This window comes from Scaptodrosophila lebanonensis, unplaced genomic scaffold (genome assembly GCF_003285725.1).
Source record: "Scaptodrosophila lebanonensis strain 11010-0011.00,11010-0021.00 unplaced genomic scaffold, SlebRS2 tig00000072-arrow-pilon, whole genome shotgun sequence".
Taxonomy (NCBI): domain Eukaryota; kingdom Metazoa; phylum Arthropoda; class Insecta; order Diptera; family Drosophilidae; genus Scaptodrosophila; species Scaptodrosophila lebanonensis.
Genome location: NW_022060558.1, coordinates 1,786,620 through 1,801,676, shown reverse-complemented (window position 1 = coordinate 1,801,676; position 15,057 = coordinate 1,786,620). Strand labels below are relative to the sequence as shown.

The following is a 15,057-nucleotide window of genomic DNA, read 5'->3' as shown; positions in this document are numbered from 1 at the left end:
ACAGACAGAAAGAGGTGAGGCAGATCCCATGTTATGAATACAAATATAATCAGCATGGCGAGACAAATCAATATAGATATATACATATTTCAGTCTATCCATGCGTATAAACATCTAGCACTTTTCAACCAGAACAGCTAGGTTGACTAAACTTGATGTGCAGACTTATACATACACTTACCAAGTTTAAGTTTTCTTAAACCCTCATTATCTAGAATATCTTTAAAAAATGTTGACTATTTTTTGATCCCTTAACAAAATATATACATAGTACATCTAACTCTAACACTATACTTATAATATTGCTGCTATGGCAATCATTTCCATGTAACAGAATAAAAAATTGTATAGAATATCAGGGAAGCGCGACTATAACTATTAAATAGTGCTCCAATGTTCTATAAAGTCATCCAAAAATAAAAACATTATACCTGAGTGTTCTTTTTCCAGAAGGTAGGTGTGAGAGGCGATGTCACCAATTAACCAGTTTTGGATAAAAAAGATAATTGGCGAATATGGATTCATTCAAATTTTACGGGCCAACACATATCGTGCCCAGTTTATCTGTCATGACTTTTGTAATTTTTTTAATAGGTTCTACTATGTTTTTTTTTTTAGTTAATTTTAAAGAGCTGTTCAAATATAACTATTTGCTAAAAATGTATTTCAGTTTTCTTTCAACTGTTGTAAAATGATTTCCGGAATCAACAGCATAAAATCGCTGTGGATGGTAGCGTTTTTAGTTTATTTGGCGGAGGTACAAATATCCCTACATTTTAAACTCTTTTCTTACTTAAGTTTTAAGTGTGAACAACTGTAACATCATTTACGTTATGTATAGAGATCGATCAAGTTATGACACTATATACTATAAATCATATTCCTCTATTGGAAATGATGCAATTCAAGAAGAGGTTTTTTACAAAAAACTAATTTGTTTCAAAAGAAATTGTTGCACAATTATCCGAGGATGTTGCATGACATAAATATTTTTATTTTTATAAAAATATCAGAGTGCGGGATCACAGTCTATGGTATGTACCTATTATTTAGACATATGTGGTAATAAATTTTGTTTTGCAGGTTAGCTCGAGATTGGAACTTACAAAAATGATATGCTCGCCGAAGGATAAGGAATTTGCTGAATTTGACAAATGCATTCTTAAAACCGTGAATAACGACAAATACATTACGTTAAACGTTTTTTTACATAAAGTTCCAGTCACAAATATCTCGGTATGAACTATAATATATTTCTGACATATATTTATATATGCTTTTATAATTTCAGTCAGCCGTCTCATTACATAAACGAACAAATGGTGGCTACCACCCCTTTCTTTATAATTTCACTATTAATTCCTGCAAGTTTTTGGAAAAACCCAAAAATTCGTTAAAGAAATATTTTTATGATCTTTTTGCATCATATTCCAACATAAATCACTCTTGCCCCTATGACGTAAGTCTTCTATTATTTATGTATTGCTGCATTTCAAAACTAAATGATTATTCCGATTTGTAGCATGATGTGCTGGTTAATGAACTACCCATGTCATTTCTCAATTCAAAAGTCACGGGATACTTACCATTCACCAAGGGCGACTACGTTCTGAAGACGAGCTGGCTGGCCTACGGAATAAATCGAGCAGATGTAACAGTATATTTTTCAATTGTTTAGTTGTTAAAATTGATGTAGATCTTTATCAATGTGTGCACACTTTTAATTTGTATCATAGCTGAAGTCTATAAATTTAAATCATCCATTGAATAATCTCAGACAAAAGTAAACTTGATTGCACCGATCATTCCTATAAAAATGCAGAGGTAGGTGTGTCAGCCCATGACAGGACGGAGCGATATCGACATCTATCATTCCTTATGAGCACCAAGATGTTGGGTATTTTTTGAGGCTTTACCATAATCACAGTGTTCTCTTTTCAGGTGATTGGTGGGAGAGGCGAAGTCATTACTAAATCAGTTTAAGATAAAGAAGATATTTGGTGAACAATTCTTTATTCAGATTTTACGGGCCAACACTTATCGTATTAAGATTATCTATCATGAATTTTGTAATTATACTCTGTACATGAAATGTACAAGAGTATATTAGGTTTGCAGGAGCTGAAAAATGTTACAGGCAGTGTATATATATTCCTGATCAGCGTGACAAGACGAGTCGATCTAGCCCTGTCTGTCCGTCTGTTCGTCCGTATGAACACCTGGATCTCAGAGACTATAAGAGATAGAGACACCAAATTTTGCACAAAGATGTCTTATGTGTGTTATTTTTTTTGTTTTAATTTTTTTTTTATTTCCCCCAACTTCCCCCCCAATGGGGGTTTTCCAGATTTTCCATTCGTATAATTGCCTATATCTCGGAGACTATAAGACCTAGGAACACAAAATTTTAGTCCAAGATGCCTTATGTGAATACGCAGAAAATGTGTATTTTGGAATTTCCCTCCCTCCCCCTCTCCCCCGCAAATCGTAACTCCCATAGTTCTTGGAATTTCGAACTCAAATTTTGCAAATACCCCCAGTAAGTTATTATGTGTCCGCATGCCGTATAAGGTTCACTATGATAGACCGATTTAACAAGAAGTTATAACCATAAATATATTTGCTGCCCAAGCGCTGCTCGCAGCTGTTGTTGATGCTTTTGGTTGACTGCAAACATGTTTAGACATTAGACACGTATAGACGCGCAGGTACATTCATACGCTCACATAGACGCAATTGCTTTGTACTTTATATGTGCAAATATACACCTTTTACGTGAGTTCGAATGCCGACAGAAGTAAAACCAAATTTTTCTTTTAATTTTCTTAATTTTTTTAATTTCTGTAATTATTGTAAATGTACAGAGTATTTCAAAGTCGGGACACCCGACTTTAGCTTTTTTACTTGTTTAATATGTTCCACTTTGTGGTTTTAAAAACAAGCTGTTCAAATATATGTAGGTATTTGCTGAAAATGTGTTTCAGTTTTCGTTCATCTTTTGTAAAATGATTTCCGGAATCAACAACACAAAATTGCTGTGGATGGTAGCATTTTTATTTTATTTGTCGGAGGTACAAATATCCCTACAATTTAACCTAATTTTACTGAAAATTTTTATAAGTGTTAAAGTTTGTAACACCATTCAAGTTATGTACCGACGGCGACCACGTTAAGATTCTATATACTATAAATCATATTCCTCTCAAAAGAATAATGCAATTCAAGAAGAGTTTTTTTTATATAAGACTAATTTGTTTTAATGACATATGTACATGTATTTTACGTACAAAAATGTCAGAGTACGGACATATTTACGGATATGTACATAGATCACAGTACATGGTATGTACTTTTTATTAAGACATATGTGTTAATTTATTTTCATTTGCAGGTTAGCTCGAGATTAGAACTTACAAAAATGATATGCTCGCCGAAGGATAGGGAATTTGCTGAATTTGACAAATGCATTCTTAAAACCATGAATAACTACAAATTCATTACGGTAAACGTTTTTTTACATAAAGTTCCAGTCACAAATATCTCGGTATGAACTATAATATATTTCTGACATATACCTACCTATATACTTATGTTTTTATAATTTCAGTCAGCGGTCTCATTACATAAACAAATGAATGGTGGCTACCACCCCTTTATTTATAATTATACTATTGATGCCTGCAAATTTTTAGAGAGAACCAGAAATTCGCTAAAGAAATATTTTTATGATCTTTATGTATCTTATTCCAATATGAATCACACATGCCCTTATGACGTAAGTCTTCTGTAACTTATTGCTGCATTTCAAAATTAAATGATTATTCCAATTTTGTAGCATGATGTGCAGGTTAATGAACTGCCCATGTCATTTATCAATTCAAAACTCACGAGGCACTTCCCATTCCCCAAGGGGGACTATGCTGTAAAGACGAGCTGGCTGGCCTATGGAATAAATCGAGCAGATGTAACAGTATATTTCTCAGTTGTTTAGGTATTAAAATACTAGTATAGATCAGTTTTTTTACACTTTCGATATTTGTCATAGCTGAAACCTACAACTTTAAATCATCGATTGAATAATCTCAGACAATAATAAACTTGATTGCATCGATCGTTCCTATAAAAATTCAGAGTTGTGACACGTATAATCAGTATGACAGGACGAAGCAATATTGATATGACCGTCTATCATACCGAGATCTTTTGAACCACTTATGTATATCGTATTAGGTTTATCTATCATGAAGTTTGACTTTTTTTTAATATGTTCCACTTTGTTGTTTTTAAAAACGATTTTTTTAAAGCTCTTCAAATATAGCTACATACTTTCCCAAAATGTGTTTCTGTTTAAGTATTTTACAAGTATTTTATTTCAAAAAAAATTCAGAGTACGGACGGATTATTTTAAACTCCTTTTTAAGTAATGTAACACGAGATTTGTCGAAATACACAGACGTGTCCTCCGGAATAAACGCAAGTTTCTCGTAAAGTAGAATATCTAGAATAACCAAATTTGGTCTTAATATTATTCTAAGCCCTAAGGTAGCCAAGCTTTTGATTTCCCGAACTCCTTCTCCCTCGTTATTATTTTCATAGCTCCCTTAATTGTTTGGATTGCATAACATTTTATAATTATATCATGTTAGTGCATGTCAGAGCTCTCATGATAAGTTATATCGGATCCAGATCAAATCGAAAAGAAAGTTAAAGTCATCAGTTGTTGTTGCTACTTTACTTAAGTCAGTACTGTACTTCTAAAGAGGCAGGCCCTCATGACTCTAGCATTCCATTCGATTTTAGAAAGCCTCACTGAATAACGAATCAACACTTGCTACAATGTTGTCAGCATAGAAATTGCAAAATTGATTTCAAGCTTAGATAATCTGTTTCAAAATCTAAAAATATACAAAGTATACAAATAGAGCTCAGTAATTATACTGTGCTCTGTTTTTTTTTTTTTTAATAATAGGGATGATGCAATATTTTCTACTAATGTTATTTATTTTATTGTGGCAGCAATAATCAAATCAATCAAATGTTATAAAATAAATTTGATGATTATATGAGATCTTTTAAAGCAAATATAGCTAAACATATAGCAAACAATAAATGGACGACCGACTATACTAAGACTAGAAGCTAATAAATCAACATCAATATTAACACAAGTTCCCGGTTTTTTCAAACAAGAATAATACTTTACGGATTCTACATATAATATATATTGTATGAAAAGTTTTCATAACGTTTGAATGTTTACAAAAGTGTTACCAAAATCTTAGAGAGTACAATGCAATTCAGTTGCTCATGATACATTATAAGTAGTTTAATTATTAAATGTTATGGTTTTTTTATATATGTGAAATTATAGTTGTCTCCAATTTTGAAAAATTTCTAAGGGTAGAGTTCTGAAAATTGACCTGCATGCGCTCTAACTTTATATAAAATATAAGGCAGCAAAAACAACTAACTGTGGGACACGAATTCATTTATGTGTACGATTCAGTCCACAAGATTTAGTTTGGGATCAATCTTCTAAAGTCTGGGCGCGAATCTCCAAAAGCAGCGTAAAGAGCGCTTTTCTTCTACTTGTCACATTTTGAAAATTTGGGTCGCACATGGGTGGAAGTAACGCTAATAGTTTTGAAATGCCCACGAGGTATTTTTCCTAAAAAAATAAAAACATTTTTAAAATAACTTTGCATATTTTGAGCAGAGGTGAAACAGAAAGTGCGTATTTACATTCAAAAAACACAGGGATGAAATAATAATTTCATTTATTTATTTCATCGATAAACAAAGCAGTCAATTTTAAAAAGAAAAAAAATTCAATACAATAATGAACTTAAACTAAGTAAAACTAAAGAATAAACAAGTAAAAAAGCTTAAGCCGGGTGTCCCGACTTTGAAATCTGTACATATGTTTACAATAATTATAGAAAATAAAAAAAATTAAGAAAATTTGAAAACAAATTTTTGATCGATTTTACCTTTCTCGGTACTCACGTAAAGGGTGTATAATTGCACATTTACATTGCAATTGCGTCTGCGTGAGTGTATGGATGCCTATGCGCATCTATTCGCGTCTGTGTAAACATGTTAGCAGTCAACTAAACAGCAACATCAACAACAGCCGCGGGCATTTAACTTCTTGTTAAATCGGTCTATCATAGTGAAACTTGGCATACGGACACATAATAACTAACTGGGGGTATTTGCAAAATTTTAGTTCGAAATTCCAAGAATTACGGGAGTTAGAGAAAATCGCGATTTGCAGGGGAGAGGGAGGGACATTCCAAAAAACACATTTTCTTCGTATTCACATAAGGCATCTGGGACTAACATTTGGGGTCCCTAGCTCTTATAGTCTCTGAGATATAGGCGATTATACGAACGGCGTTACGGAAAAACCCCCATAGGGGGGAAGTGGGAAAATCAAAAAAATAAAACAAACTCGTATAGCGTACACACATAAGGCATCTTTGTGCAAAATTTGGTGTCTCTAGCTCTTATAGTCTCTGAGATCTAGGTGATCATATGGACGGACGGACGGACAGACGGACAGACAGACAGACAGACAGGGCTAAATCGACTCGTCTTGTCATGCTGATCAAGAATATATATACTTTGTGGGGTCTGCCACGCCTCCTTCTGCCTGTTACCTTTTTTCAGTTCGCGCAAGCCTAATATACTATACTTTTGTACATTTCATGTACAGAGTATCAAAAGCCTATAGGAATTACACGAATACACGAATCTTTTTGCCAACGGCCAGCTATGCCCCGATTCACAGCAGAGAGTAGCCATAACGTCTCGTTATTAGACCTAATGAAAAAGAAATTAACATAAAGAAATAGCAATAATAAAGAACAACTACATAATTGTGAAATAATAACAGTAGGCCCACAGGCAAGGGTTTTCAATTAGATCAGAAGAATGTTCACAGTATTTGGTAAATCTGTTGCGTAAATTGATATTTTTAAGTAATGGTAAGTATTCGCGAATTAAATACTTTATGGTGAAGATAACGGGAAGTGGCAAGTCCCGGATTAACGCTCTTCGCTCTGTCTGCGCAACAGCCCCAAAAGTCAAGCAATTTGCATAGGCAGCATATTGGCTCTTACATATGTATATTTTCAGCCAACTCAGCGTCTGCTTGAACAAATGATAGGCATTGGAGTTCTGTTTATTGGATTTGTATTTGTGCATATCATTAAGGCGGGCACATTGGTCTGAGTACTGTTTGTACGCGAGCGTATCTATAAAATTGACTTCAATGTAGAGCCCGTCCGAGTGCAGGTAGGGCCGACAACATTTTTGCCAAGCACTCAAGCCAATGTCTTATCGCACTTTTACTTTACCTCTCCGCATTTCATTTCTCTGACTCTGCCGGTATGTGCGTCAGTTATAAGGCGTTAGCCGCAGGCATATCGAATCAGTTCTGATTTAGCCTTGCCCTTGCGTTCGCCGCTGCCGCTGCCTCCGAGGCGGTCCGCGCAAAGGAAAGTCAATACTGGTAGACTGATAGTTTCCTGTGCGGTCGCAGCTGTCGACGTCGACGCAAATACTGGCGTCGCACTTACAACTGAGAACGATGCGCGGATCCCTCTGATCATTCAGTGGCCGCTCACAATCGTTACCGGTTCATTAAACGAGCGGTGTCGTTATATTTTTGTGTCTGTGTGTGCATGTGTGTGTAAACGTGATTTTGTTGTTTATTACATTCCCTGCCATGGCGAGCACCTTAGTCGGCCTGCTGCGCTCTACACAGAGCTGGCTGAGAACACTGCTCTTGAAAGTCCTTTGGCACTTAAAAGGCGAACTGAAGGGCGGCTATCGTTATAAGCAGCAGCAAAGGATTGCACCGGTCCCTCAGAAATATGCGCCGATACCGCGGGTTAAAGGTCTGCCTTTAGTGGGCACACTCTTTGATTTGATAAGAGCAGGAGGTGCTCAGCAGTAAGTACAAAAGTATCCTTCCACTAATCAGAACCCCTCATTATAAACAAACTGTTTACTTGTAGTTCTTTGATAATCATATTAGAACTCCTCTAAGATTTCCACAAAACCTGAATCCCCTTTAAAATCAGAAACTGGTGCTAATGAGTGTGCTTAAAAATATTAAATTAATTAATATTAATTAAAAATCCCTAAGATGAAAAACCTTTTTAGTTAAGAACATTCCCATCATATTCATATTCGATATTTGTTGGCTAAGTGGTCCGCAAAAAGGCCAGTTTCTGGCACAAATGCATTTTTAAACAAGAAAGGAATGCTAAATACCCTGTACCACCCCACAAAAAAGTAATTAAATTAATTAATTAATTTAATTTAATTAATTAACTAAATTAATTTAATTAATTAACTAAATATTAACTAATTAAATATAAAATATTCCATGCATGCATACATACATTTACATTTACATCAGAATCGTGCCTTATGCGTGTTTGTGTACTTGTACATATGTATATATGTGTGCATTGGGCCTGGTTATATGGCTATAACTTTCTTTCCGATCATTCTATCATAATGAGACTTGGTATACGGTTATATAATAACTAACCTAATGTGACTACCAAATTTTAAAATTCCAAGAATTACGGGAGTTATAGAAAATCGTTAATAGGGGGGGAGTGTGGTGGGGGTGGATCAGAAAAAATGAACAAACTCGTCCTTTCTCGGTCTCAGAATCTATACCAAGTTTGGTTATTCTAGCTCTTATACTTTCGGAGATCCTTGCGTTAATACAGACAGACAGACTGACAGACGGACAGACAGACGGACAGACGGACATGGCTATATAGACTCGGCTTGTTATGCTGATCAAGAATATATATACTTTGTGGGGTCTGCCAAGCCTCCTTCTGTGTGTTCCATGTGCACTCGCACAAAACTAATATACTCTTGTACCCTTTGGGTACAGGGTATAAAAAGCCATAGTCATGCTTTATCTGTTTTAGACTTCATAAGTACATAGATGCTCGCCATCGTCAGTATGGACCAATCTTTCGTGAACGCTTAGGCGGCACCCAGGACTGTGTATTCGTATCATCCGCCACCCTGATGCGCAGCGTGTTTTTGCATGAGGGTCAGCATCCGCAACATCCGCTACCCGAGGCCTGGACGTTGTATAACAAGCTGCACGCATGTCAGCGCGGTCTCTTCTTTATGTAAGTGACACATCAACGAATGCCAAATGAGCACACATTGGAATTTCAAATGCTTCAGGGAAGGCGCGGAGTGGTATCACAACAGGCGTATACTTAATCGCCTGCTGCTCAACGGTAATTTGAATTGGATGGACGTCCATATTGAGAGCATAACGCAGAAGTTGGTGGAACGCTGGTGCTTACAGACCCAAGCTGTTATCGGAGGTTCGTACGAGCTGCCACAACTGGAGGAGCAGCTTTATCGATGGTCTATTGAAGGTATGTTTATTTTATTTGTACAAAAACCTATGTATACCTGCGTTAAAAAAGCATTTGATAAAGTTTTTTATATGATCAGAGAAGAAATTCTAGTAAATGAGGCATTTATGCAAGTGTTTTATCGAATAGGAAATGGACTTACCACTGAACAGGTTGATTAAATAGGAATCATACTTGTACTGCCTTATTTGTCTCATGCCGTTATCTTTAGAAATTATAAATTCGTTTGAGTGGCAAACATAAACTCTCATCGCACAGTTGGCAAGATATCGAGCTACAGCTTTGACTGACTTTTTAATTTCTGCATCAAGACACATTCTCGTACCAACCAGAACAGGTTATGCACTGCATATTTTTTTTAACTAAACTGAATTTTTCCAATAATGTTCTTTCTAGCGCCAACTATGGGCGACTACAAGGATCCAGAGTTTACGAACGCTCTCTCAATAATTCCATAATAACATTAACATTACATATGATAACGGTATTAAAATGAGCTTCCAACAAAACGCCAATTATATATACTATAAATTGTATTTTAAGCTTGATTTAGCTAGAGCAGCCCTAAAACACTCATTAGAATGGCTTCAAAAATGTTTGTTGTTTTTTTATAGCCTGTACCCAAAGGGTGAAAGGCTATACTAGTTTTGTGCGCATGTATGTAACACACAGAAGGAGGCGTGGCAGACCCCACAAAGTATATATATTCTTGATCAGGATGAGAAGCCGAGTCGATATAGCCTTGTCCGTCCGTCCGTCCGTCTGTCCGTCTGTCTGTCCGTCTGTCCGTCTGTCCGTCTGTCCGTCTGTCCGTATGAACGCAAGGATCTCAGAAAGTATAAGAGCTAGAATAACCAAACTTGGTTTCCATATTCTCCTAAGACCGAGAAAGTACGAGTTTGAGTTTTTTTTCGATGCACCCCCCCACTCCCCCGCAATTCGTGTTTTTTCTTATAACTTCCGTAATTCTCGGAATTTTGAAATCAATTTTGGTAGGTACATCCAGTTAGTACTAATGTGTCCGTGTGCCAAATTTCATCATGATAGGTCAATTCTGAAGAAAGTTATAGCCATAAGTAAAATCGCTGCTCATGCGCTGCCTCTGTCGGCAGCGCTGCCCGCAGCTGTTGTTGTTGTTGCTGCTTTGGTTCAACTTTGTGCTGCATACATACACGCATATAAACACGCATAGGTACGTGATGTAAATGTATGCTGTTAAAACTAAACATAAACATATATTCTAATTTAATTTAATTAATTAATTCATTAATTTTTTTTAATAATTTAATTTTTTTTTTAAACTTTTTTTTTTTAATTTTTCTTTTTTTGTGGAGAGTACAGGCTATTTTACTGTCGGGCTTGCTCGACTGTAGCGTTCTATCTTGTTTATTTTTAAGAACTTTCGTGTTCTCTAGAACGTACCTCAAAGAGTACACGTATTTGTGCAACAAATGTGTTATATTTTAGAAGGAATTGTATTTTATTTAATATTTCGTAATACTGCCTTGCTGGGGAAAAACAAAGGAATTTATTTTAATCATTTTTAGAAAAGTTATTTCGTATTGTTTATTTCATTTTGTTTCGTGGATCATTTAAATTGCTAAAAAGAATTCACCTAAATAGCAATACTTTTTTTAAATCACACAAATTATTGTGATTTAACATGAGGAGTATTCTCGAGAGTATAGGGATTTGTCTAAATTGAAATACAAATGAAGTTGTTTTTGTTTTCAGTGGTTTGCGGCATTATGTTTGGCAGCAGTTCCCTAACCTGCGAGAATATACAAGCAGCATTGGACAATTTTACACTTACGGTTCACAAAATGTTCGAGCATAGCTCCTTGTTGATGAACTTTCCGCCTAAATTGGCGCAACTGTTGCGTCTGCGAATATGGCGAGATTTTGAGCAAAATGTTGACTTGGTGCTGAAACAGAGTTCCAATATCATCGAGTTGTTCATAGCAAAGCAGCAGCCCAGGGAGAGTAGGGAGTCTGGAGAGACGGACACGCTGTATCAAAGACTACTTGCGTCGGAGCTGCCGATCGAACTTATCAGACGCATATTTGTGGATCTGGTTATAGCAGCAGGTGACACGGTGTGCAGATTTATAGCCAACACATTGTACATAGACTTAAAGCCCAACTCGTTGAATTGTCTCTCATGCAGACCGCATTCAGCAGCCAGTGGGCTTTGTATGCGCTTGGCCAGCAACCCGATTTACAGCACCGCATGGCCAAGGAACTGGAACTTGCTAATCCAACTAAGTCTTTATTGCTCCATGGCCTAATTAAAGAGGCGCTGCGCTTGTATCCAGTGGCACCATTCATTGGGCGCTACTTGCCGCAGGATGTGGAATTGGGCGGTCATTTCATAGAGAAAAAGGTACATACAAAATACAATTCCCTTTAACTGGTTTGTAATTTAAGTCTCTCCTTCAGACACTTGTGCTGCTCTCTTTGTACACAGCCGGTCGTGATCCAACAAATTTTGAAGAACCTCTGAGCATATTGCCAGAACGCTGGAGCCCACAATCGGAGTTATTGCATCAATCACATGGCAGTCTGCCCTTCGCTATTGGCCAACGGTCCTGCATTGGCAGACGTGTCGCGCTGAAGCAGTTGCACGTTCTATTGGGCGTCTGTACTACAAAGTTTCAGATGCAGTGCCTCAACGAAAGGCCTGTAGACTGTGTTTTGCGCATGGTTACAGTACCGAGTGAAACATTGCGCTTGGCGCTTAAATTAAGGCAGGCAACAGGCAGTTAGTCAAAGTAGATCATTCGTTAGTTTTATACTAAAGTCGTATATCATTTTTATATTAACCACAAATGCTTAAGAGATGAGCGCTTGCAATAATACATAAATTAGAAACATAAAACATAGACCCATCAGCCCCATCGTAGGTGCGCCCCACACCCAGTGACCGAGAATTAGTGAGCAGACGATCGTAAAAAGCACTGGTATGGAGGCAAGCGGCCGAAGGCAGACGCGAGGGGGTAGCTGTTTCTCGCATATGCTTGTGTTGCCGCATTTCCTATCAAACCACTGTTCCGTCATGGGAGCGCATAACAGTTGACGCGCGACTTTGCCACAGAAATCTTCGCGGGAATAGCAGCTTTCAATACTGCTGCCAAACTATGGATAAAATCAATCTTTTAGTGAATCTAATGAATGGACTAAATTGCTAACACACACCTTTGCATTAATGTTCTCCGATACAAAGTGAAGAAGATGTGTCAATGGCCTTATTTCGTTGGATTGGAGAGGCAGAAGAGCAGGATCCACAGTAGCTCGAATCTTCGACGCATTCAGAGCCATTTTACTAGGCGTCAATTTGGATGTATCCAGAGAGTCGCTCATATCGAAAAAGGAAAACTGCTCCGTTTGTTCCTGCGGACTGGGGGGTTCTGGTGGCAGCGATTCGTGCATGGACAAGTTTCCAGGATCCACCTTTAACGAGTAAACGTTAAGTGTCACGAAATTGTACATAAACTTCATTTTAACTTACATTAAATATATTGCAAAAGGAATTAATGCCCTGGCGAAGTAGCTCGGGTATGCGACTAATTTCCTTAAGTGTCAGTTCTTCTTGTGAGGGGGCGGCCATCAGTTTACTCAAGAGATTTTTAATGAAACCTTCTGAACGCTGACGCTTGGCAATTTCATTGCGAATTGTGCCTATTTCACGCAGCACAGTATTACGGGCCATACTAATGATGAACAGGAAATTCTCGATTTGCGCGTGCATTTCTCTACTAAAAAGTTTGGGCGATTGCGAACCACCCAATGAAATCCAAGAGACATTGCTGTTGGGCGAGTTGCTGTAAGGATAAACCACTTAAGTGACTGTTTTGAAAACACTTGGTGTGCAACTTACCTTATTAGTTTAATTTGGCGCTGTGGTGAGTCAAAGCCAAACGTACTGCCGACTTGCTCGAATCTCTGCAGACGATCTCCCAAATCTTGCTGAGCAAAAGTCTTCGACAGACGGAAGAGCATGTGTGCGTTCCGATATACTGTGTAGTCCAGTCGTTCAAACCGCGGCAACAGCAGCATAAAAATGTGAGTGTAAACAATTATATTTTCCATGATGAAATTGTCAAATGATGGCAATATGGGTGGTTCATAATTGATGCCGCCTCTGCAAAGTAATATACAATTGGATTAATTGCAATACTAGGAAAATAAATAAAATTTAAACTTACACTCTGTGGTTCGCCGCAGCAATCGTGTAACGCCAAGGCTGGATATAACTAAGCCAAAGCTCCAACACCACCACCAGCGAGCAATCAAGTGGCCAGCGTTCAATAAGACTGCAGAGGAAGGCATAAATGCGTGCCTTGACCATTGTAAGGGAAACCTTGCGCAGCAAACACAACGAACCGTGATCCAAATGCACTCCATTGGCAAAGAAATGGATCTGTTTGATGAGGACACGGACACCACGCACAAAATCGCTGCTAGGCAAGTGACGTTCTGCCTCAATATCATAGCGAAGCCAAATATCTATGAAGAAATGCACGACAGACTCGGAACGCCAGGAAAGAGCACGGGCAGCACTTCCACCTGATTGTGGTGATGTGTTGCCACCGCCTGAGCCACTCGTGCCTATGTTACCATTGCCATAATTTGTGGGTATTCTTAGGTAGCGTGGCTTTCGCTGGGGCTGCAGCAATGGAGTGGGCAGCGGTTGAGGAGCCTTAACAGTGTTGCAGAAATTGGCCGGCTGAATGAGAACATCCGGGTGCAACGGCAAAAAGTTGTCCAAGTACTCGGTTACCAATAGTAGATAGACAGTCTTGGTGCGTTCATTATGCACTTGCATGGCAATCGGATTTATGCAATGCAGAGGTTGCAAAGCATACAAAACGAAGTGTAAAATGTAGAAGTCGAAGGCGTTCAGCGAGAGCGTGTTCGCTTGACGCTGGAAAGGATCGATGTTGATGAGATCGCTGTAGAACGCCGAACTCTGATTGTTAAGCATATTGACGAACTTGCTCTGAAAAATTAAAATAAGTGCATGGTTTTAAAGTGAAATTTTGCATTAATACTTCGCCATTTCCATTTACCGGTAGCAAGCTAATATCAATAGCAAATTTTGTAGTTTCATTGAGCAGTCTATGGCAGATATTCATAAAAGGACCGGTCACTCCAAAGAACTGATGAAGTGCATTAAAGTAGTGGGGCCCGTTCTCGATTGTTGTTGTGCGTAAACCCCAGCCCAACGCATTCCCATTTATGCCAAATATAGAGTGCACTATCATCGGATATATTTCCTGTATTTGTCGCGCCGTGCAGCGCTCAAACATTATGCTGAGCTCTTGTAACCTCTCCATCAAAGGAAAGCTAAGCACAGTGAGAATGCGGTTCTGCATATATAAAAATTAGATTACAGAAAAGCGCAGCTGAACGGTAATTATCAAATACTCACGTGCAAGAGTTCTGTTTGAGGCGGGAAAGACATTTCTAATTATTTGAGTTATTTTTGACAACGTCCTTAAAAATAATAAGTCCAAAAAGAGCGGCAGCGGCATGCAATAAAAACAAACAGACAGTCGAACGCAACTAGCGACACAATCGGTATCGGTTGCAGTCGATGATGCTGCCAGATCGCTGCAAATGGTTG

General features: G+C 37.8%; 3 protein-coding genes across 4 annotated transcripts; 2 read left to right on the top strand and 1 right to left on the bottom strand.

The window, feature by feature from the left end:
* Positions 1-1,318: 1,318 nt before the first annotated feature.
* LOC115625399 lies at positions 1,319-1,678 on the top strand (the record flags this gene model as incomplete). Its single annotated transcript, XM_030520438.1, has 2 exons — positions 1,319-1,459; positions 1,523-1,678. Coding segments are annotated over 2 exons (297 nt in total), but the record flags the coding sequence as incomplete, so codon positions are not given.
* Positions 1,679-7,519: 5,841 nt separating this feature from the next.
* On the top strand, positions 7,520-12,999 carry LOC115625327 (cytochrome P450 315a1, mitochondrial). Its single transcript, XM_030520351.1, has 6 exons — positions 7,520-7,959; positions 8,964-9,173; positions 9,232-9,431; positions 11,166-11,527; positions 11,599-11,814; positions 11,871-12,999. The coding sequence occupies exons 1-6, from the start codon at positions 7,733-7,735 to the stop codon at positions 12,195-12,197; spliced, it is 1,542 nt and encodes a 513-aa protein (XP_030376211.1). The 5' UTR covers positions 7,520-7,732; the 3' UTR covers positions 12,198-12,999.
* LOC115625326 (sphingomyelin phosphodiesterase 4) lies at positions 12,215-14,986 on the bottom strand. Of its 2 annotated transcripts, none has more exons than XM_030520349.1 (7): positions 14,863-14,986; positions 14,483-14,800; positions 13,637-14,430; positions 13,309-13,572; positions 12,940-13,252; positions 12,627-12,881; positions 12,215-12,566 (listed from the first exon to the last, which is right to left on the bottom strand). In XM_030520349.1, the coding sequence occupies exons 1-7, from the start codon at positions 14,893-14,895 to the stop codon at positions 12,264-12,266; spliced, it is 2,280 nt and encodes a 759-aa protein (XP_030376209.1). In that variant the 5' UTR covers positions 14,896-14,986; the 3' UTR covers positions 12,215-12,263. The 2 variants fall into 2 exon arrangements, with proteins under 2 accessions (XP_030376209.1, XP_030376210.1); XM_030520350.1 differs by having other exon boundaries at positions 14,501-14,800.
* Positions 14,987-15,057: the final 71 nt, after the last annotated feature.

What these genes read in the sequence shown, in the direction of transcription:
- LOC115625327 (XM_030520351.1), top strand. Translation starts at nt 7,733, where the DNA reads ATGGCGAGCACCTTAGTCGGCCTGCTGCGCTCTACACAGAGCTGGCTG. An exon ending in AGAGCAGGAGGTGCTCAGCA is followed by an intron (nt 7,960 to 8,963) that starts GTAAGTACAAAA and finishes TATCTGTTTTAG; the next exon opens with ACTTCATAAGTACATAGATG. An exon ending in TTATAGCAGCAGGTGACACG is followed by an intron (nt 11,528 to 11,598) that starts GTGTGCAGATTT and finishes TCTCTCATGCAG; the next exon opens with ACCGCATTCAGCAGCCAGTG.
- LOC115625326 (XM_030520349.1), bottom strand. Translation starts at nt 14,895, where the DNA reads ATGTCTTTCCCGCCTCAAACAGAACTCTTGCAC. An exon ending in GCTGCGGCGAACCACAGAGT is followed by an intron (nt 13,573 to 13,636) that starts GTAAGTTTAAAT and finishes ATTACTTTGCAG; the next exon opens with AGGCGGCATCAATTATGAAC. An exon ending in CCTTTTGCAATATATTTAAT is followed by an intron (nt 12,882 to 12,939) that starts GTAAGTTAAAAT and finishes TACTCGTTAAAG; the next exon opens with GTGGATCCTGGAAACTTGTC.